This window comes from Salarias fasciatus, chromosome 4 (genome assembly GCF_902148845.1).
Source record: "Salarias fasciatus chromosome 4, fSalaFa1.1, whole genome shotgun sequence".
Taxonomy (NCBI): Eukaryota; Metazoa; Chordata; class Actinopteri; order Blenniiformes; family Blenniidae; genus Salarias; species Salarias fasciatus.
In genome coordinates this window covers 10,490,614-10,514,794 of record NC_043748.1, presented here as the reverse complement: position 1 = coordinate 10,514,794, position 24,181 = coordinate 10,490,614, and the positions used below count along the sequence as shown (strand labels likewise).

The 24,181-nt window shown below is 41.4% G+C and overlaps 2 protein-coding genes across 4 annotated transcripts in view; both read left to right on the top strand.

The window, feature by feature from the left end:
• The window catches only part of LOC115387279 (protein shisa-8-like), a 101,241-nt gene extending 89,819 nt beyond the window's left edge, over window positions 1–11,422 (top strand). Inside the window, exon 7 of the mRNA XM_030089936.1 lies at window positions 11,408–11,422. The gene's annotated coding sequence lies outside the window, so the exon portion shown is untranslated. The remainder of the gene's footprint in view (window positions 1–11,407) is intronic.
• An 11,497-nt stretch (window positions 11,423–22,919) lies between these two features.
• On the top strand, window positions 22,920–24,031 carry LOC115387281 (lymphoid enhancer-binding factor 1-like). 3 transcript variants are annotated; one of them, XM_030089942.1, is made up of 5 exons: window positions 22,982–23,101; window positions 23,215–23,359; window positions 23,462–23,569; window positions 23,644–23,677; window positions 23,826–24,031. In XM_030089942.1, exons 1-5 carry the CDS (start codon window positions 23,067–23,069, stop codon window positions 23,885–23,887), a joined length of 384 nt encoding a protein of 127 aa, XP_029945802.1. In that variant the 5' UTR covers window positions 22,982–23,066; the 3' UTR covers window positions 23,888–24,031. The 3 variants fall into 3 exon arrangements, with proteins under 3 accessions (XP_029945801.1, XP_029945802.1, XP_029945800.1); XM_030089941.1 differs by lacking the exon at window positions 23,644–23,677 and having other exon boundaries at window positions 22,920–23,026; XM_030089940.1 differs by lacking the exon at window positions 23,644–23,677.
• The last annotated feature ends 150 nt before the right edge of the window (window positions 24,032–24,181 follow it).

The window sequence follows — 24,181 nt, the reverse complement described above, 5'->3', positions numbered from 1 at the left end:
ATGAATTCAAAAGCATCAACAGGAAATGCCTGGAGTGAATATGCATCAAACACATCTGTGCATATGCATCCACTCGGCGCTGCGTGGTATTCAATGTGCAGCAGGTTTCGACTTTGCAAGGCTCCCTCTCGATTCGACTTTTATCCCCATAAGGTGCCACAGTTTTAGTGGGTCACTTCATATGAGGAGCTTTCCGGCCTCTAAAAGCCCTTTCAAAATATTCTGTGGGGTCCGTCCTTAATCGCTCGGAATGGATTAGAGTCTGAGAACAAACGAGGAATGACAGTGAGTAAACAAGCAATATGCATCAGTAAAGCAATAAGTGCTCAACCGTCTTTGCCCTATTTGTCTATTTGGAGCGCCACAGAGAGTTTAGGGCTGGATACTAATGAGTGGGCAGGTGCCAACGCTGAGAGGGATCGCAGAACAAAAGACTGGGTTCTGCAGAGGGAGAAGAGAGAAGAAAGGAAGAGAAGGGTTGCATGGAGACGGCTGATATCATGATGGTTCTCTTTCATTATGATTTGCCATGGTGGTCTAAAAACAGTGTGGGTTTTATCTCTTCACTATATTCAAACTACCAGCTATCAAAAGCATCCTGTGACCGTAGCTGGAAAACACAGTTGGTCTTTACTTTTGATACGCACAATTACAACGTTGGGAAAGGGACCCTTTCATACCCCGCACACAATTTGGTAAACCTCAGAAGCTGTAATGCTAGTGCTCACAAACGGCACTGGAGGTCAAACACGGCACCGGCAGCAGGATTTACAAATAAGGGGAGTAGCAAGTCCATCAGGACCGACACAGCCCGAGGACAGGCCGTCAGCAAAGTGAAAGACACTGACAGCGTCTATAGAGCTTTCCTCAGATTATGTTGGCTCACACTGATTGGCTGGACAAGTTTGAGCAAGCACTGTGACTTTCTGAGTCTGGGATATATTCGTGGACTTTGGGAGATTCCACATCGGAGCTGCCACAGTGTGTACGCATAAACCACATCAACAAGCAATGAAGATTTTTTTTTTTTCCGCCCCCGTTTTCTCTTCAGAGCTTAAAAGACTTCCATCACAACCTTCAGGCAAAGGACTGAATAAAACAGACTGGAAAAGCCTCTGATGAGCCACAGTTTTGCCTCCGTTGTGGACATCGTAAATACTTGAACACTTGCACAAACACACATGCAAAAAGACAGGAGTCACAGAGGTATAACACTTATTATATCCTCCATACAATGCCCGCCGCTTCGTGGCATGAAACAGGACCAAAAGCCTTGAATCAGGAGAAACTGAGTACACCTAACTGATGCCTGAGCATCCAAAACAGTGAGAATGCTGAGACTGTTTTGGATCATCAGCTTAGAGTGCATTTACTCAATCTCTCCTGATGACTGACAGACTATGGCGTCTCTCGCTCGTCTCAGAGCTAACTGACTGTTGTTTGTAAAACTTCCTTCTCTATAAGATAAACAACGCAAGTATTCTACGACAGGTTATCTGAATGCAACCTGGTAGACATACTTGGGCTCCATGATCCCTAGCAATATATAGATTATGGTGTATGGTTCAATTGTTTTGTTGATTTCTGTCAGTTTTTGTACGGTGTTTTTCAAGGATTAATCTCCTGTCATAAAAAAAACTAATTGAAAAAAAAAAAGTGTTAATTTGACCAATGGGAACTTTCAAGTGCTTCCAGATTTTAGATTCATGGCTGCGCACCCCTTTGACTCCCCCACCCTCCACCCCCCCCCCCCACCCCCCCACCCCCCCGCCCCCGCCCACCTGACATGTGAGAGACGTGTAACTCCACAGAGTTACGCCGTACGCCACATGCTTGAAACTTGTGATCTTCTGAGTTACATTGTATGGCATACGATCACTCATGTGTTTATTGTTAAACAAAAAAAAAAAAAAAAAAGATATTGCATTGTATCCAAGTGCTTTGCCAACACATTAGCTGAAAGTGAAAGGAAGATTCAGTGTTTTCTTATACAGCTTTTGCATCTGCAAAAATATGAAAAAAAAAAAAATGTCATGCGTTGTTTCATGATAATTTGTATTAGGCAGCAATAGGCTGTCTTGGATTGCTATGTACTACTTGTGTATATATGTATGCTGTACCATTTGTCTGCTGTGAAATTTGTTGACTACTCAGCTTATATAAGGGCTTTTTATAGATATAAAAGCAGACTGGGCAATCTGACGTCACTCTCTGTAACCTGAGACAAATTTCTCTAGAGTTTTGTTTTTATGTTTGTTTTTTTAAGGGATGGAGGGACGTGAACAGGATTTTCATGCATACAGAATACTCTATAAATAAAGTTTTGACTGACTACATGAAATGTCTATAGGCACTCATACAACATTGGTCTACATGTCCTGTTTGAATAAATCTTTCAAAAAAAAAAACAAACAAAAAAGAACATTTACTTGTTTGTTGTGCGTGTTTGAAATGTTTGCTTCTTTTCAGGTGCATTAATATATGGAGAACTGGTCAAAAGCTTGATATATCTGACTGTAAGCACAGCGAAAGCCTTGCCTCGGGGAACAGAGGACGCAGGAAGTGAAGGTAGCAGTGATCGGGGTCGGGAAGATCAGGAAACTAAATTACCTCACAACAGATCACAAACAACAACAACAACAACAACACTTCCAACACAAGAATAGTCTGGAAGAAGCAATGTTGTTTTTCCTGTTGTTTACATGTGCATAGGAACATGAGAGACGTTGAAAGCACCAAGCCACGAGCCGATCATGTTTTTGTAATGGTAATTTTATAATAATGTTTTAATTGCAGCTGTATTATGCTTGTACTCCTTATTTTAGGGAAGTTGCGTTTATCCTGTTTATACTGAGATGGTGTTTTCTGGGAACCTTGCTCTCTTGTCTTCTTAACAAACAGTCAAAATGCAACAGAACTTTTCACTTCAAACAGCGCGTGAGTCACGAGAGGATGACTGACAATAGGACCCTCATACCAGTATCATTCTCTGAAACTGACCATTTGATTGAGATTTCAATATTGGGAAAGACACATTAACACTTCAAAATACTTTGGCTTTGAAAAACCTGGCAGGATAAATGTCAAATAATGATTTCATGGTGATAGGGGATGAACTGAGTTCAACGCCACAGTAGTTTCAGACACTCCATCACAAAATAAGCCCTGAAAGCATCGACTATCACAGAGTAATGATATGAAGACATTATGCAAGAAAGAAGGTTTCCCCCTGAATTTTTCAAAAATTAATCAGTTGTGACACCAACATTCATGGCTGCATGAGCAAAACATAAAGTAAAAAGCTACCTCCTACGAGCAACAAGCCAAAAGATGCGCTTCAAGCTTTCATTTGACCTACTTTGGATTTCCCATGTATCATTCCCTGCAGAGCATGCTCTCAGGGTTCTGGGTACATGACACACACTCAAGCTTCAAAAACAGAAAGTCACAGAAATCTACAAAAAGATGGACAAAAGATCAAAAAGGAGTGAAGGCACTTTCTTCATTGCCCCCGCACGACCTCGATATCCTTTTTTCTAAAAGAGCAGTGACTCTGTTTCTCTCATCTCTTAATGCCACTTGTATTTCTTAAGGTTTACTCTCGTCTTTTAAGCTGCCAAATAATCTCGGTGTGTATTAAATGTGTTGGCGCCTAATGTGCTCTGACGTCATTCGGGACGTGACTAAATGCGTCTGCTGTGGGTTACGAGCGGGCTGGCGGTGTGTGTTTTAAAGCCCCTGGGTGTGTGATGTCGCCCGGGCGCACGTAAAAGCCTCTTCAGTCGCCCCGCTTCTTACAGTCTGTCAGAAGAACTGTTTTTCTCTTTCTGCGTGAGTGACGCTCATTCCTAATGCGCTCCGAACAATGAAAAGGACACTTAAGGTAAGTGGAGGGAGAGAGGGAGAGCGAGCGAGAGAGTTTATAATCACAATGGAGACAGCCCAGTGACTGAGCGTTTCCTGTAGGGTATGTTCTCATACCCAGCTGAGAGTGTCTGACTCATACTTTTTCATAACACAACCAATAGATCTGATAAATTAACAAGTTTTGCAACTTCTGGAAAAGGAGAGTCAAACACATTTTAGTTCAGAGGTCAAAGGCAACCCAATTTCATCTTTAGTGGTCTGGAATGGTGAAATAATGCCATAATAACCAGCAAATTTAAACTTTGAAGTTTTTCTTTGTTTGGCCAAAATGTTAATCACTATTATTTTTTTGAATCGATACTGAAATCACAATTATTCACAATTAGTCGCAATTATTCGTTATGTTAGGGAGAACATATTTGTATTGCACTTTGTATATAACATTTTTCCTAAATGAAGCCTTGTGCAGAAGAAGCAAATACTGCAAAGAACAGAAACACACTACAGATTTTTGGCAAGAAACACAAGTCGGTCAACAGTTTCTGGCTTCAGAGAACCAGCCCCAGATCCTCTCCTGACCAGGAACACGCTGTAGCCTCTGAGCCTCAGTCCAGCCTGCAGTGAGCCGATCCCGACAGCCAGGAGAACCCGCTGTACTGGTGGAGGGAACATCGGCCACTTCACCAACGGCTATCAGAGCTGGCTAGATTTTGTGCATTCCTGCAACAAGTTCCTCCTCCTCAGGGCCTTGAGCACCAGGGGGGCGGCCTGCCTTCGGTCATCAGTGATCTTGAAGAAGCTCCCTGCGGTCTGCTTTCTGTTTGATGTGCCGGGTGCATTCCCTGCACCAGATAGTCCTAGCTGTAATTTCAGATTTATGAAACATATTCAAATACCACTTTCAGAAAGTGGATTTCAGCACATTAATGGCTTTTAATCAGATTTCCATTGACTTATTCTCTTTAATTTATTCTAAATGCTGTAGATGTATACTAACCATGCTCGCTGATGCAGCCATCTCAGACACAAGTCAGACCAGGATCAATGCAATCAATATCCTCAACTCTGAGGATGGAGGAGCTGAAAATATGGAGGACTGGCCTGACAAAGGAAGCACTGACATACCTCCCACTGGACTGCATATTCCAGGACTCTTTCAAATAGTCATATAGTTTCCTCATGCTTATCAAAAAATCCTAAACATTACTTTTGGGATTCATTGGAAATATGTCTGAGCATTCACTACTCTATGTTTATGTGCACATCATGGGATATAATGTCAAAAGAGGCAAATGCAATGCACAACAGTGTTTATGATGTTATGAGGACTGTGGAGCAGAAATCTGGTCCATTTTTTTTTTTATAATTCTAACAATACTAGAAATGCTGCAGATACTCCAGCACCGTTTCAGTTTAACTGTGCTAACTTTAACTAACAGGGAAAACATTCATAATTATCCATATTAACTTCAGTCAATCTGCAGGAAACAAATTAACACCACAAAGAGAAAAATAAATGCTTGTGGCAGACAAAGAGTGTCATGTTGCCACAGTTTTCCAACAATGGAGAACAACACTGTAATAGACTTTGATCCTTGCTTGAAAAAAAAAAACACTTAAAAAAACGTTTACTCACCCATTATATATCGAAAAACACGGCTTTTTTTCGCCATAAAGCAAAAACTCAGGTAAACAGGTGAGTGAAACAATTTAACTTAAAAAAAAAGCCTTCGTGCAAACTGCTGCTTGATTGGGATTATAAAATACATCAATGTGACGGACTGCCTGGCTGTAAAGTAAGAGAGAGAAATTAAATGTTGTCCTTTGCAGTAAAAACCGCTCAGCATGAGGAAGTCAATATAGCCTGCTTTCATGATGCGTTCACGCAGTTGGGAATTTGGGAACTCGTTTGGGAAATTCTCATGTTCCAGTTTACAGCTTCCACAAGGAGCCAGAAAATAGAAAACGTGCTCTCAAAATATAGAAAATATATAAAGTACATAAAGCAAGAGGGAGATTAATGGAAACTCGGAGGTAACATTAGTTTTACTCACAATCCTTGTAATCATAGTGAGTCTATAGAGGGCGCTAAATATGCATAATCATGTTTTGAAAGTCTGAAAACTTTTCATTTTTATAGTAATAATTAGAAAAGTTTGTGGCTAGACAGGAGACACCTGTACAAGAAAGCGAATTAGTCACACTGAGAAGTGTGTGTGTGTGTGTGTGTGTGTGTGTGTGTGTGTGTGTGTGTGTGTGTGTGTGTGTGTGTGTGTGTGTGTGTGTGTGTGTGTGCCATCTCCAGCTGTCAGAGATGTCACAGTTCATTTGTGTGTCTCAAGGGTTTGGACCGAATCCATCACAAAGAGCACAACGCCAAATGCCACAAACCATGTCTACAATAACACACACACACACACACACACTCACTCTCTCGCTCGCTCTCTCTTGCCCATAGCAGCCACCCTTGGGCAGAGTACCAGTGTATAAATGTTGTTATCCAGGTCAGAGGATAGTGGAATATTGCATTACCATGACTTATTCACTGATGCTGACGCCGGGACACTACATACGTCGTGGAAGTCAAAATGAAATCTGTCAGCGACCCATTTCCACAGCAGGTATTTCAACAACTGCTCACAGTAGGGGGGAGAAGCTCAGGTGTTTCTAATGCTCAGGTGTCCCAGAACGCCATGACAGGTGTGGCGAAGAACCGACGTGCACAATGATGCACGGGTCACAGTCTTTACTGTATTGGTCACGTGCATCATTTTGATCAAATTGTTGCTTTTTAAAAGAGCTTATTAAATACTGTGTGGCTTAATTACTCTCTGGGGTAAATACTTTTCCACTCTTAAGTATTTCTAACTGTCCTGTAAACTCATTGATTTATCCAATCAATCAATACCCTGCATTTCTTGCTGTCAGCAGTTCAAAGAAACACACATTTAGAAAAGCCTAGAGACACAAATTAAATGACAAAATCAACCAGTTCCCTCTATTGTTCTAAAATAGACTGAGAATGAAATCAAGACACATTTAGGTCCACACAGAGAGTCCAGCCAAAAATCCCCGTCCCTTTGCAGTGTGGAGGCACGGCTCTGGCATTTTACCAGCCCACCTTTGTGCATCCTAGCAGTGAATGGAATTTAACCAGCACCTGACAAAACCCGATAAGACAGGAGCTGCCACTCACTGGAGTTGATAATAGCAAAACACAGAGAGAAAAAAATTAATGGAGAAAAAAAAAAAGAAAAAAAAAACAACAAAAGGCCAAAGAAAGACAGGATGGGGAGAGGAGGATGAAAAAGAGGTGGAGAATTTCCCTCTCAGTAAAAAATACTGTCAAAGAGAGAACGATGGGAAGAATGAAACCGTGGCAGATAATACCATGAGCAGAATGAACGGACAAAAGCAATCTGAGAGAAAGGGGAGGTGACATTTCCGGCTGTGAGGGGGGTGAAAAAAGAAAGAGAAAAAAACACAAGAGGAAGGCCTTTGCTGCAGAACTAACAGAATTTAACATTAACTGTATGAAGAGAACAAAAGGTAGAGTGGCAAGGACAGGAAGAAGCAGAAGCCACATTTACAGTAGCTGTGGTGCTGCGAGAGAGAAGCAGGCAGCCAGAGTGAGCAGCAGGAGAGTGGAGGTTAATCCAGATAATGCCGTGGTTGACTGGGAAGCAGCAGCTGGAAACTGGGCCGCGGAGAACTGAGGAAGTGCTGAGACCTGCGGTTCAGTTGGCTAAGTGAGATACTTAAAGCCTGAGGGTTTTACTGGTTTTTAATTCTACCCACTGGCCAGTCAACTAAGCTGTTCCACTCAGGTCATTTGCACTTGTCAAGAGAGATTTAGCAAATCACGCTTATATAATTTCACACAGTGACTTTTTGACACATTTGTTCAAATTGGTAATGAATGGATTTGAATTTTTAAGCATTCTATGAAGTTTCCGACATATATTTGAAAATGTGTAGAGCAACGATGTTTCATCTAGCTTCAAGCACAGAAGCTACAGAACTGAAATCACCTGAAACGTTGTTCTGAAGAAGCAAATGATTCAGTGACTTCTGCTGAGGCCCAGGTTTAACATCACGACACTGCAAATGATCATCTGCCAATTAACGTGCACAAGAAAAGAAATACCCTGACACTTACCACATCACCATAGGCTCCTCAACATATCCACATATATAGATTCACTCCTTTTTTATTCATACGCTCTCATTAGCTTATCATTTATGCTCGTTCACAGTGCTCTGGACCCTGAAGGCATCTCCCTCTTGCTTTTTTGAGCTTCAGTCTTCAATCAATACATTCTCTCACAGAGAAGTTCCTCACACAGCTCACCCTACACACACACACACACACACACACACACACACACACACACACACACACACACACACACACACACACACACACACACCTGCCTGCTCGGCCAGTAACTCCTCCATCAGTCTGCTCAGCTCTGTTTGCAGCCAGCTGTCAACACGGGACCTGGAAGGTAACAAGCTGACATTATAGGTGTGTGTGTGTGGCATTGTAGGTGTGTTTATTTGTCAGAGGCACATTCGGTCACATGAAATAGTGCAATAAATGTTTTTTTTTTTTTTTTTTAACTCTGAGTATGGTGCACTTTTGCCGCACCACAACTGTAGACTCGCTGGTAGAAAATCGATTCATCTCATCTCTGTCATTACAGTGATGAAGGTTAGAACAAAGTCATATCTTATGGCCATCATTATCAAAATCAAGCAAATAAAACACTACAATTATAAAATTAAGCAAAATTGAGGTTCATAAAATATTTAAAATGGTGTAACATGGTGTCTAGGTGTTTAATAGCAACTACAACAACATGTCATTCTTTTCTGAACTGAAATTGGCCTGAATTTGACTCTACTATATTCAAGCAAGCAGCATGTGCACAATGCCAACTCTGTGGTTTATGGCTCAATCACCAATTGCTTTGATGAGTTTATGTGTGACAAAAAAGACAGAAAACAATGCAGGGTTGGACGAGCCGCTGCTAAAGCGAAGCTCGAGGATTTTTTTCCATTGAAAAACTGAGAAAAGAAGGATCTTGAAAAGAGGAGGTGAGAAGAGACATAAAAGAGAGGAGGCCGTAAAAAGCACGACAGTCAGTGAGATGAATGGATTGAGAATAAAAGATGTAAGGGAGAAAAAGAGCTGGTGAAAGATGGAGAGCTACAGAAAGTTCCACTGAGATCATGGCGCTATTAGATGGATATCCGCCATCAATCTGCTCCGTCCACTGCTTCATAAACTCAATTAGACTGCAGGCCTCCTGAGGAGGAACACTCTCTTAGTCCATCTATCTATCTAAATCTCATGCTCCATCCCTCCCCCTCTAATCTGGCGGGATATCTGCCTGCTTGTGCCTCCAGTTCTCCACCCGTTCTCTCTTCAATAACACATCCTGCTTCGATTGTCAAATCAAGATGCAGAGGAAATTAAAAAAATATTCCTTCTGTTCATACATCATCTGCTTGACGTCTTTAGCCGAACTCCATTCATAGCGACTAAAAACCAAATCCAGTTTGATGGCTTTTCATCTTGCCCTTAATTTCTTCCATTGTGATTTTACCCTCAAAAAAACAAAAACAAATGCTTTTTTAAAACAACTTGAACATTTTCTATCAAGTTGTCTCAGTGTTTATTTCCACTCTGGCAGCAGTAATTTCACCTGCTGTCAGGAGGAGAGCATCGTTGATATATGAGCAGGAAAAACACCGACAAGCACAGCAGGCCGATTCATAAAGCAGCCGTAATCAATACATCTCCTTTAAAGGGGGAGATGATGCTCGATGGAGAGGTGGGCGGCAGACGGCACATAAAAACCACACGGATAGATCAAGTTTGGACCTGCCGCGCAAAATTAATTAAGCTTAAGGAAATTCACGGTGATTGGAAACGTCCATAATTAGTCAAGCTTGAGGTGTGTGTATGTGCCTGCTTGTCTGTGTATGTGTGTGTCATGAGTGCGCTTGTCCAATTTACTCTTTGTGAGTAAAGTACCTCGCTCCCACTCAGCAACACAACCAGTAAACAAATCCATCATCAGGTTGAAGCCTGCCACTCTGCTTATCTGGAGCTGAGTCTCTAAACTTCTGTAAAAAATCAACCTCAATTAATCACTGAGCATCTGCCGGAGGTCTGCGTTTGTTTTTCTTCTGCAGCACAGTCTCCCTCTTCCTATTTATACCCTGCTGCTACCCGCTGACCAACTGGGAGATCCGCTCACATTTTCCGGTTCTTATTAAATCTCAGGTCAGCGAGGATCAGTTTGACCTCCTCAACTCCAAGATTAGTAGTTTTTCCGGCAGCGTGGCTTCAGGGGCGTCAGTCTGAGCCCTGGAGGATGACGCTAGTGCTTTAGTTTGGTCTGTTTTTTTTTTTTTTAAACCATACCGTGCACTCGATGGAAGAGCGATTCAATATTTTCAACACAAAACACCAGAAAAGACATACACTCAGCAGTGATTTTACCACATATGTTTAAGTCCATCGACTATAGGAAGAGAATAAATCTTCCACGTTTCCCCTCCACATCTCCCGTTCGGAGCGGAGTCTTCTTTAATGGCATGTCAGATCAAATTTAGCCTGAGATTTACAAAGTATGGTAGTCTGAATTTCCCATGCAGGTCCCGCCTTTTAATCAGCCTCACTTGGCCGTAGCTGCGGTACCTGTGAGCAGCCGAATTAATTTATCACTCTCAGCTTTGCTGCGCGGAGAACAATCCAATCCCATTCACTTGAGTTTAAATCAATACAGTCCAACTGTCTTTGTGATTACTGAACGAGGAGGCGCCATGCCAGCTTTCTTAAGTGCATAATCAACATTGTTTTTTAGATTAAAAGAGTCCCATCCACTGGCTTTGTGAAAGGATGAAAATTAAAAATGAGAATTATGAAGAACGTGTGGACACCTTGGGATACAGCGCTCACGCCTAGTGAAGTTGAACAAAATGTAATGAAATAAGTGGAAAATGAACTGATCAAAGTTGTTTCTTCTTCAATAAAGATGCCCCAAAATGGTGAATATTCAAATCTTTGAAATTCTCTAATTCTGGGGTTTTTTTTGCTTGAATCTTATCAGGCACTGATTTTCTTTGTGCTTTTACTATTGTTTAAATGTATAATAAATTATTAGAATAAATGTTATTATTTGCTTTATCATTAACATTTTATATGTAATTCAAACAGAAGTCTTGCTTGTATTTTAATTTTTAATTCCCTGGACGATTGTGTCTCATCTCACCTGTATAACTGCATTCTGTTCTGCTGGTTTTTTTGGTTAGTTATTATTGTGAACTGTAAAAAATAAAGAGAGGGCAACAGATTACTGATCAAACTGGTTGTTATGACAAATGACAGAAGAGGTAAAAATAAATGGTGTTGTTTTTGTTTTTTTCTTTTTGTGGCAAAATGTCCATACTCGGTCGGCCATGTCTGTCTCTCTCTCTCTCTCTACCCCTGTCTTCTGATTCACGGGCCGAGGTGGGCCAGGCTGAGGATGATGATGATCGTCTCCTGTTTGGGGGTCGGGCTGAGAGGATGCCTCTGCTGTGCTGAGCCGAGTTTGGCTCCAATTAAAACAACACCACTTGACGGGAGCGGAATACAAAGTTGGAGAGCCCGCAGCTCGCCGCCTTGTTCTTGTCCCCGCTGTCCAATTCCCGCTCTGTTTTTCTTTCCCTCCCCCACCATCTCGATGATAAGATCAATCTTTCATGGTTTTATTCCGGGGGTTGGGGGACGCCACTTTGCAGCAGCAAGCGCAACGCAACTCCAGCAACTGGTATATGGAACTGTATGTACAAGCAGAAACGTCTGCACTTTGACAAAAGTGCATGAATTATGAAACAAAGCAGATCCACGCCGCGAGGAGGTGTGACGAACGGCAGAATAAATCGATGGTTAAAAAAAAAAGTGTGGAAAGCAATCGAGACAATTGAATAGCACTGCAAAAATGTGCGATCTGTGAAATCCTGACTGTGTTTATTTACGTATCTAGCATCCGTCCCCTCAAGTCTCTTTGTGTGTGTCTATTTAATTCTGTATGTGCCTCCCTCTCCTCCTCCTCTTTACTCATCCCTGCTATTCTTCTGTGCGCCTCCGTAGCTTCGCTCGCTCTGATGTCATTTAGTTGCTCAGGGCGACTTGTTTCAGCTCATAAGTAAAACCAACTGTGCAGCGCAGGCCCGTCTCGCTGCAGCGCTGCGGGTATGTGCACAAATTGGAGAAAACAGACAAACTTTTCCTGGACTCCGAGGCTAATTTGATCAAGTCTGGGTAACTGCGCCACAGTTTTCATTAACTTGTCTCAAACTGAATGCTTTTGAAACTCATGTCTCAGACAATGAGCGTCTTCACATGTTGTGTCTTTTCTCACTGGAAGCCGAGACGCCAAAGTAGAGGGCGAACGTTTGTGTCTGTTTTCCTGTTTGATTTGTAAAGTTTATATGACACATCAGTCAGTCATGAGTCATGGTAAAAGCCTCATTCGGTGTGACGTTTAAAGTGAAACATGCAAGTTCACCCCGGGGCGTCAAGCTTAGGATGCTGATAATAAGCCAACAACATCCTCAGTTTGACAAAGAGAACAGTGAAGCCCTTGCTGTCTTTTGTTTTCTCTTAATTTCCTTCTGCTGTAGAAATGTTCTAAAGAAAAATGTAGCTGTGAATCTTCCCTGAGTGAGAGAGCAACTGAACAGGATGATATCAAACTAAAAACAAGCTCAAGTATGAAACACAACTTTAAGAGGATTAACGCTGAGGAATACACTGCAGTATTGATCTAGATTTGTGTGTGAATAGGTTGTGAAAATTGATTTTTTTTTTTAAATGAAAAAAAGCTTTCATCGATCAAACATGAACTTACAGCAATGATCATTGGTTTTTACTTTCTTCCTGCTCAAATGTGACACCAACATCCATCCAGGAAGGCCACAAAAATGTGGAACCAACTGACCTTGTTGACGTTTATTCTGATTCTTGGAAGAAAATGTTCAAAATCTGATCAGAAATGATCAAACCTGCAACCTTCCAATCAAGAGGCGACCGTCCTATCTCCTGAGCCGCAGCCGCCCGGAGAGGAAGACTGAGGCTCACAGCTCCAGACCGGTATGAGACTCTTTAACTTGTGGAACTTCAGTGACCACAAACTAATATAGACTCATCATGGGAGACAAATGTTCTCAAAAGTTACATTACATCTGTTGCCTTGGCATCATTTGCCTCTAACAGCTCAAACTTCTTCCCCCACTTTCACACTTTTGTTGTTTTACCTCCTCTATTCCTTGCCATGTGGGGATACTACTTTGTAGTACAAATCTCTGAATGTATCTCAAGTGTTTTACTTGCTTTTTCAAACTGTTCTTACCTTCTATGCTTTGTGGAAGTTGCCTCTTTGTACCATTATGAGGGACCCAGATTTTTTTTTACTTTATATGTCCTGATTTTCTTTTTATCATCTAACTTTTAAAAAGATTCTGGACTTCCCTGGTATTCAGTACTGAAGCACTGCCCTGCAGTCAACACTATCGGGAATATCATGAACTATCAGTGGGCCCTTGCAAATATGTAAACGAAGTGATGGTCGTCACAAAACTATCCCTCTCCAGAGCCAGTGTTTCTGGATTTGGGGCTGCTGTGGAAACTATTTTTCAGATTACACTGATCCTGGAAGGCTCTACTTGAGATTTTGTTTCACAGAGGCTTTAACCTTTTCAACCTGACAGCAAAAGTAACTCATATGAGCTTTTCTCAAAGGTCAAAAAAAGCACGGCTTGCTTGAGTAGTGAGATACTACACTTCTAATCCTCATCGCACCTGCTGTTAATGCACTGCTCCGACCAGGTTTCCAGGAGCCCTGCTTTCAGCTCTCTGCTGACCAGGTGAAACCGTATCTGTCAAGTGGCTGGCTGCGTGTCACGCCCCCGTCCCTCCAGCGGTCAAGCTCCAGGACGCTCCACTACACGCCTGCCCATGCAAATGATTACCTTTGGTCTCAACTTGACTCACCTGAGAGTGTGTGTGTGAGTGTGTGTGTATGTGGTGTTCACGATTCACAGGACATTTTTTTTTTAAAAGAATATTTTAACTGATGTAATGTTTTCCTAATAAATTTTCATAGAGATTCACGGGGTTTCAGGGTGAAGGTTTAATAAAGAAAGGTTCCAATTTACAGTCCCTAAGGGCAAAAGAAAATTGTTCTCAAAGTGCTAGGAATAAAAATAAAAGTTTCGCCTGGACAGGACATTTCATACTTCATGATGTTGTGAGGTGAGGGGTAAAATAACATGCCAGAGTCTTCGAATGAAAATAAATAAATAAATAAATAAATAAATCAGTGGCTGAAGAGAACTACAAGGTCAAGAAAAATGTAGGTGTCAAAAATTTCTACCCAAACAGGTTCAGCATGCTGGGAGAAAGCTGGTGCTTCCTAACAAATGAGATATGTAACAATGACCACACTCATTTTAAATGCCTGTCACACTAGGTATAGGACAACAGAAAAAACTCTGCAGCGATGATGAGTTGAGAGCAAGCTGAGAATACTTAGTCTTTCTTTTCTCTTGGCCTTGGGAGAGAGAACAAATATCTCTGTTCTTGTGGCGTAATATGTATGTATTTGGTTGGTGCAGGTTGCTTGAAGTTGTTTCATGACGGAAGCAATTCTCTAAAAATTAACGATATCATTGCTGAGTAATACAAAACATCTCTACATCTCTAAACAGTCACAGAAATTAAAGAAAGAAATGTTTCTGCCTCAACCCGAGCGATTTAATGAGTAAACCATTGGTTTGTGTCTTTGTGTTGGCAAGAAAAATGTATGTTTTATTGTTTACACAAAAGAGTCAGTGTGAAAAGTTTTGAATAACCACATGAAACTGAAAGTTTCTAGTTTGGATTTTTTTTGACAGTCTTCACGACAGGAAAAAAAAACTATTTGTTGTCACTGAACAGCAGTTTTGAAACCACTACTGAGAATACAGGCTGCGGGAAAGCTTCAGTGTAAAGCGCTTTTATTTGGCACTTCATCAATTCCTTTCACGTTTTGATGAGAAGTTAGCTTTGACTACAAAATATATTACATATACTGTATATATAGCTTGTTTTTTAGGATTATGTGTGCGTGTGTCATGTTCTCTTACTTCGCTCTAAATGTATTCTGCCGGCTCTGGGGTTGACTGAAGTAAATATTTCAGACTTCACAGCTCACTGACGCTGAGGATATTTGGAGTCACAGTGTTGACAATTAAGTCTTATCATCGGGGGTCCACAAACACCTCTGTGGTAATTAATACACTAACAGCAAGTGAAAGAATGCTGGATCTACTGGCCAACTGTGTGTCACAGCCGTCAGTAGAAGCTTGGCTATAATAAACTGCTGAATGCTGCATTCAATCAGGCATTATTTATGTGGGAATTAGGCGGTAATGTAGTAAAACCCCCACCTAAGGCAGAAGGAACAGTCTCAAACATTGCCCATAGCTTTTAAATGTGACTCTTTCTACCTTCAGGGTGTATCACATCCAGGCAAATGAAGTATCTTCACAGCTCCCTCCCCTGTGTGCGGACATCAGATCTCTTTAAGGTGAAGATACAGGAGTCACATCTTTACCTAAGGTCCAGAATGTTTCCTCTGGAGCTGCATATGACAGGGATGGAAAAGATCTTTTATAGTAGATTCACAGTGCCTGTATCCGTCATGACATGTTTTGTAGGATATATGTTAGCTTTAAATCTGAAATGTGCATACCTCAAACTTTATTTATAATAATCATCATGTATTATGTGCTGACTGTCATCATAGCATGCAGATGCTTTGTGTGTGTGTGTGTGTGTGTGTGTGTGTGTGTGTGTGTGTGTGTGTGTGTGTGTGTGTGTGTGTGTGTGTGTGTGTGTGTGTGTGTGTGTGGATATATTTTAATTGGCATAGTCCTGTAGAAAAAATAAGTAATGAGTTCAGGTTGTAGCAGTGATATCTCAAAGAAAAAAAAAAGAGTAAGAATGAATTTCTCCCCTAAACTTGTCCATGATGTCAATCACTCCACATCCTTGGAATAAACTAAGCTAATTATCTGACTGCTCTTATCTGGTGCCATCAAGTGGAAAAAGCGAGTAATGCAAAAACCATCGCTTCCTGCAGCTGGTGAATTATAGAACTGTGGTGTTCTGTAGTTTGTTAGACCTTAAATTTGACCCCCACAAAACAAGGTTTATTCAAACCATTTGACTGAGCTATCAGGTTATTCACTTTTAGGTAGTTTGTTTTCTTCCTCTCGCCCTTATTGCCATGCTGCTTTGTGCATGTGCACCTAGCTGTCTATCCACAGCTCCAGACATTCTTATTTGATATTTTAAAACTCTCTTTATCTATTTTATATTCTGTGGGGATAACTTTCGTCTGGGGTTAATAAAGCATCTTCTATTGAACTGTGTTCTAATTCTATTCTCAGACATAACACAAATTCTATGAATAGGCTTTCCTGTAGCACCTTCAATGAGAGGGTTATGTTTGTAAATGGATTTGTGTTTGAAAGTAACATAAAAGAGCATTTTGAAAGATTTACTGATGAAGTCACCAAGTTACAAGACTAAAAAAATCCTAAGTGTGAATGCCTAACCCTAACTCTGTTTATGTCAAATCTAAATCCAAGTTTAACTATAAAAGCAGCTTCATTGTTAAACACACTTTTACATGAGAAAGTGAGAACTGAACAAAATGTCCTTTCTTCACACAAGTTTTCACTAGTGAGAACACACACTGACACACACACACCTACACATGATCTCGCCCACACTTACAAGACGGGCCAACTCAAGGGCGTTTCATGAAATCAGTGACCGGTGCAGCAGAAGGTCCACAGGACAGGTCGCCAGTGTCTGTATATTCATGCATCTATGTATTTATGCAAGCATGTGGCACTTATCCTGGTCTCTGCTTTACGTAGACAAGGAGCACACCAGTGATTCGGATATGGTGACCCGGCCAGCTGGTGGCCCGTTGCCAGCTGGTTGGCCCGCAGAGGGAGGTGACAGGCTGGATGAAGGGAGGCAGAGGTGGTGTGAAGGGAAAGGACAGGTGAGCAGCACTGGAGCAGACAGGTAACAAAAAAAAAAATAGGACGTCACGCCCTACTTTGCTCTGAAGTCACACACTAACCGCACGCTCTCATTTGAGCCTTCATCATCAAGATCTGCCTCTGAAAGCACAGAAACGCTTGTTTAAATGCTTTTGTTTTGCATGAGTGAGTCTTCGAAGTGAGTAATCTTCGAAGGAAAAAAAAAACTCAATTGGGTACTTTGTAATGGCTGCACAGTCAGGCCATTACAACTAGAAAACAAAATGGGTGATGGAAAATGATAGAGGTTAAGGAACAAGGTCAAGAGACTCGGGGGAGGAGGCAGGGAGAGAAATGAGAGGAGGCTTGGAAAGCGGAGGAGGTGCAGCCAAGCAAAAACTCACAAAGTAATTAGGGATTTTTGAGGAAAGGGAAATAAATATGAAGGATACAGATGAAGAAAATGGGGCAGCTGGAATGGTTTGTTGACAAAGAAACTGAAAATGAATGAAAAAGACAGAGAGAAATGAGCATGATTGACAGAAATTCCAGTTGCGAAGGAACAACAGGAGGATGAAGGGAGATGTGGAGGGAGGGTTAACACTGGGGTGGAAGGCAGAAAGTTAAGAAAAAGAGCTGTGCAACAGAGGATTTTCTTCTTTTTCTACATGCTAACAGGGCCTGCAACGGCGAACTGACAGTCATTCAAAGTGACACTTACAGCAGAGATGAAACGTCTGAGCCAGCATGAGTACACAACAGGAATCATCACACTTACCGAAGAGACTTCCAACATTTAGGCCAGGCTCCTGTGAGGCCAACCCCAATCAAACGAGGTGTGACAACCCAGGAAAGCAACTGTTAACTGTGATAATATGATATTTTAACAAATTATTTAACCATCAGGCAAGTTTTGTGGACAAAATCAGCTCAACGTGTATAAAAATCCGGTTCATTATTAGATTTCTGAATAGTGTGATTCGTTATTTGGGTCAGAGGAGATTACTCAGAGAGCTCAGACACGATTTGGATTGTCTTCTCGCCAAAATGCTGATTCATCAAACATGACAATGTGAAGATTTACAGCAAACCCCCCCCCCCCCCCCCCCCCCCCAAAAAAAAAAAAAAAAAACTCAGAATTTGACATTCACGCTACTGTAAGCTCCATTCATTAATTATTTCCTTCCTGAAATGGCAGGGCAACCTTCAAAATTGGTACATGAATCCCTTAATTATGCATAGCAGAGTTAAATGAAACATTAAGCCATGGGGACGGGGTTTCTCGGCACAACCTTCAGGAGAGCTGCGGCTTTTAAACACTCACCTGTTAAAAGCATTCCTCTTTATCCCGAGAGCTGAAGTACCTTGCTTCTAGATAAATGTGAAAACTATTTATGGGTTATATTAGAGCAAAGCTCTACCAGCAACATCCCCCTCTTAAAAGGGATTAAGCTTCATTTATTCATTATCCTGTGAATGTCTCTGTCTTAGGGTCCACCATAATGACAAAAAAAACCCTGGAATTTACTTTGTGTGTCTGCCTGCTTGTATTTATTTTCCTTTTTTCTCATTTTGTCTGCTAATAAAGCTGTCCAACATATCAAACTGAACCTACTGAAGATAGATTTATTCTATAAATGTTGTTTACAGTATGAATTCTGCTGCTTTGGGCGATTCCTTGGTTCATCCACACAATAAACGAATCAAAAAGACAACGGAAGCGCTTAGTTTAAGAAAGCGGATGTCTGTGCCATACTTAGCAGCAGCACTTTCTGCAGTATTTTGCTAACAATCAAGTAGCATCATGATATAACAATGTTCCATACAACCATTACTGGACAGCTAACCACCAGAATAAATGTACTTGGTAATTAAGGGTGAAGAGGTTGAACTGTGGGATGTCAGATTTCAAATAATCCAACGTTTTATTGGTGAAGTGACCTTTGTGCGGTGAAAACGAATCCAATAAAAAGAGGAGCCAAGTCACCTCTGTGTGTTCTGGTAGCGGGGGCTCGTCACCTCAGCAGGGGGTCTGCGTGTCTCGCTGGGTTTTGTCACAGAAATGCAGCCGTGCTAACTAATCTGGCCCTGCCTGGCAGTATCCTTGAAGTCGGAGGGAAGGTTAACGTTTATCAAGTGTCTCACGGACACACTCATAATCGTGCTGCTAACTGAGCTGATTCAGCGACTCAGCTGCAGGGAGCAAGGGCGGGCCGCACATCCATTTTCCTCCCTCTCCTAGTAGGGGTGCCGGTCGAGAGGGCGGAGAGCAAATCTACTTCACATCTGTTTGCTCGTCAGTTTCCCTCCTCGGTGAGATATCCATCACCTGGAAAAGAGATGCTTTGTTTGACGTCGAGATTGATATCGCAGATGTGAGATGACAAACTGACAGCGCAGGAGGTCTGGCTGACAGGAACAGTAATGGAGAACCTGATAAAGCTAATCAAGAACTCAGGCTTCCTAGAGTCAGTGATACAGAGTTGTGCAGTTGCACTGTCTGAGATCTTATATAATGTATGTTGTTACAGGTGGCTCAAGTTGGATAGGAGAAGAACCAACACAGAACAACAGAAAGAATATCTTTCTGTCTTCTATTCCAGCAGATCAATTCACCTCAAGTGCATGCTTTTGGATTGTGGGGAAAACCCAGAGAACCAAGACAAAACATGCAAAATCCCCACAGAAAACACTTTGTTGGATTTTATAAAACTACAAAGTAACAGGAGAACATGGTCTGGAAGTGAGGCCACGATCACTGCTGTTATCCTCCATCATATTGTATGTGTGCAGAATAATTAATAGCAGTGGTGAGTAGCAGCATTCCAGAAAACTTGCATTTTTCAGTGACTCCAAGCCTCATGTTGTGTAAACAGAAAGTTTTCCCTTTCCACTTCTGACTGTTGTTCAGCAAACGGGCTTTTAAACACAAAAAACCACAGTGGGCAAAATATGAATAAAAATTAATTTAATGCAAAAAAAAAAAAAAAAAAAAAAAGACGAGTGAAGAATCCTTCTGACTGGGACAGATGTTATTATCTGACAGCGGGCTGATCACTGGTTGGGTTTTACGTCGGTGACTGACGTCTCGAGCCCGCGCTTCGGAGAGGACGGACCGCTGGACTCCAACCGGATAGAGGGGGCGGATACCGACAGGTGATCTGAGCCGTCTGCTCTTCTCACTTAATCAAACAGATCGTTATTTAATAAATTATTGAGAAATACTTAAAATTCATACTTACATATTAGCTACCAAGTAACTTTTTACATACAAACAATTAACCTCGGCGGCAGTTGGACCGTACCAAGCTAAAAAAAAAAAAAAAAAAAAAAAACCAACAACAACCTCGATTTTACTGGAGAAAAAAAGGTTAATGTGCTCATTTATGTTGATCTTGGTGTGAATTCACTGTGATCCACTGAAATACTGATGAATTTAAAACACCGTGATAGCTTGTTATCGCTGCTAAAAACAGGAAATCTACATGTTTTACATTTACAGCTGTTGAACTAACAACTCCAACTGCAGCGTAATCAAAACACCTGTGTATAAATACGTTTACTGTCATATAAGCTAGTTCTGGCAAAACCACCACCTATTTTCAGCTGTCTGAAATATTAAGTCCCTGTTACTGCAAAGGCAATCGAATCACAATCCAACCTTTAATTCATCTTACTAAATTACCAATTTAATGAAATGTCATTGTGTTGATGTAGTCCACTTTCATTAAAAACTGCAAGGGTTTCATCAAATATAGATTTCCAAGTGTATTGATCATTATATCAAGAAAAAAAATGCATTTTTTTTTGGCTATAAATTAAAATTTAGTAAAATAATCTGCAAACAAAATGGCGTAGCAGTATTTCAGGCTCTGAGATGCAGTGGAAAAGTTAAAAAGTAGCTGGAAATAAAATGGATAGGAAAAACATTGGCTCTAATCTTGTTTATCATTTCATCAAACCTCCTCATCTTGTACAATTGTGCCATATTTGTGTGAAAGTCTTCCTGTCAATTCACTTGGAAGCTGCCACTAACGCACATGACTTATCACCCTCAGATTGACCTGATGGAGCCATTTCAGCCAAATACCTTCTCACTTGACCTTTTGGGGGAACAAGAAAAAGTTAGTATGCAAAATCACCTACATCCACCACCAACGACAAACATCACCTCAGATGTGTCACTATCTTAATGACTCTGCATTCAATAGAAACTCCAAGGGTTCAATCAAACATGAATAATCTGAGTGCACAAACAGCAGTCAAAAATATGTCTGTCACCAAACCGGCGCTCAGTGCAGACTCTGAATTTGCTGCGAGTAGAAACGGTGATTTCTTCTGTCAAGAAGATGTTGAATGAACCTCTGTGGGACACAATCAATCCTCCAACTTCTCCTGTGCCTGCTGAACCTTTCATCCTCCCTCAGCTGGTCCACAGTCAGAAAGGACAGCAGGGAGAAGGGAGACGCATGAGAGGAACTCCTGAAATGTTTGAGCAGCAGACTGTATTAACCAAGGACACTCGAGATTGTCATTATTATCTCCTCATTCACTTCATGTAATCCATGTCTTTTTGTCAAACCCTCTCATCTTGTTCAGTTGTCTTCTTGTCAAATGACATGAAAGCCGCCACTAATTCACATGCTGCCTCTTGACTTATCCTCAGATTGACCTCATGGGGGCAAATCAGGAAAGCATCATCCCAATTGACCTTTCAGGGCCACAAGCAAAAGTCAGTTTTCAAGATCAGGCGCATCCACCGACAACATACCATCCTGAGCCTTGGACAGCAGACATTATCCCTCCAGCATGCCCCCTCAGCCAGCCGATCGACCATCAGGATGCAGAATACAACGCAGCTCCTCATGTGGTTGATCAGCAGACTCCACTGATGGTTGCTCCCACAACGCCGCTATACAGCCAGGCATGGAGTCAGTCACAGGTGTGACACTCAGTCAGAGGGACAGCTGTCCCTGCAGTTATATTTGGAAATAGGGTAGAAAACCAGTTTTTTTCAGTCTGAACTCAGTTTGCACTGCTATCTGCTGATCAGTGAACATAACTGGCACTAATCTTGAAAATATGAGAAGGGGACATTCAATGATTAAAACATGCCATAAAATAGATTTAAAAAAAAGTCTTTGGAAGGTATCTATAGATGTCATGATGAGCTTTATGAGAAAACAATATTCACCTTACTGGTGTAAAACAACAAGCGTTTAGCTGACAAAACGTCGCACGAGGAGAACAACTTACCTAGTATTTAAATATCAGTTCACTGTATGTTTGGTTTGTGCTGTTTGTATGTAATCTGGTGTAATCTGGCATGCACCTGTTTTCTACACTGAGGTTGGTGTCTCTGTCCTCCCCCTCAGATGTGTCAGAGTCAGGTGAATGTGCCTGTGCCAGCCACTCTTCCCGCTGTATTTCCTCCAAACCTGGTGGGATCCTGGTCAACCTCACACACAGACACACATACATACACACTCACAGCAAATGAAGTAGCTTCATTCACAGTCACAGCTGTGCAGATCATCCTGCTTCCATGTTCTAGTTTCCATTCAAAACAGCAAAGCTACACATTTCAGACTATTACTACAATATAAAGATGTGCTGTATTGTTGCTAACATTATCTATTTATTTGCAACAAACAGACTGTGTGTGACAGTATTTAGTTATATTTTATGATCAAATGTTTTCAGCCAACATTTTATCACTGAATCCCATAAAATCAATGAACATCCTAAAATAAAGGGGAAATTCTGCCACCTGGTGGACAGATGGTACCATTACACATTTTCCTTAATTCCTTCTCTTATCCAGTGTGATGCTGTTCTTCAGATGCCCATCCCTCACAACTGCAACATGATGCCTGTTGGAGTTCTGTAAGCAAAATAAGTAAACACTTTGGCTTCCGCACCATCACACATACACACACACATACACACACTGATACACGTGTGTGTGTGTGTGTGTGTGTGTGTGTCTCTCTTACAGGAATAACAAGTTGGTGTATTGGTGTCAGCTTCCCTCTCCTCCGATGAACGCCTCCACTGCATCGTGAGTTGTTCTTCACCGTTTTTGGACTAAATTATCTGTCATGACTGGATCTCAACTTGGATTCTATCACATCAGGTCGCTCTTCACCTGCATGACTTCAACCATGTTGCCTGTGGATTTATTTATATTTGAAATCTTCCTTCATGTATGCTCTGATCTTTGTTTTTTTTTTTTTTTTGTGCCTGCAGAACAGAGCATGCAGCCCAGCGTACGACATACATCAAAAAGCCACCAAATGCTTTTATGCTGTACCTTAAAGAGCTGAGGCCGGTTGTGGAAGCTGAAATTGGAGACAGAAACAGCGCGCTTGTGAATGCCGAGGTGGCAAGGAGGGTAAGTGCGTCTGCTCCGACATGTTTGGGATATGATCTCACACTCGTGTTTAGAAGCTGGCTTGTCTGTGTGTGCTGATAATGTCTCGTCATCTCCCCACAGTGGAAGTTATTACCAGCGGAATTGAAGGAGAAATATTACCTGGAGGCCAAGATTGAACAAAAGATCCATGAACAGCAACACCCCGATTGGTCATACAAGACTAACTACGTACGAACTGTCTGGTCAAGTATGATTGAGAAATGTTTACAAATGAAAAGTTAAGAATTCACTCTCTGTTTTAGGGAAAAAAGGCAAAAAGAGTTTGCAGAGCTAAACGTAAGGCAACTTTTTAATCAGTATTTTAAAGTGACTAACACGATAAGATTGTTCAATGCACAGATTTTGACAGGTAAGCTATTTAAACAACTACTACAGACTGAAAGTAAATGCTGCTTTTGTTTATGTGGTAACTTTTTCTCCACAGAAGCTGCACCGGTTACCTCTTCTCAAGAACAAGAGGCTTTCCGCACTTACTACCAGCTGTGAAGGAGCCACAACAGCTGCTCCACAGTGGAAACCCAGCCATGCAACATACAAACCTCACACAGAAAAGTCCCCGATCAAACTTCAACAGTGAGACTGCTAATCGCCAAACCACTGGCAGGGAAAATGGGTTCATGTAATCATTAAAATTGGTAAATTCTTGCTTTCAAAATCTGACGTGTCCTTGATTACTGTTTCCTTTACGATTCAGATAATTACTGCAACTCTGAAAACAACATGGTGTAAAAAGACAAGTATTTATCAGGAGGGCAAAAACAAAATCTACAGACTCGGAAA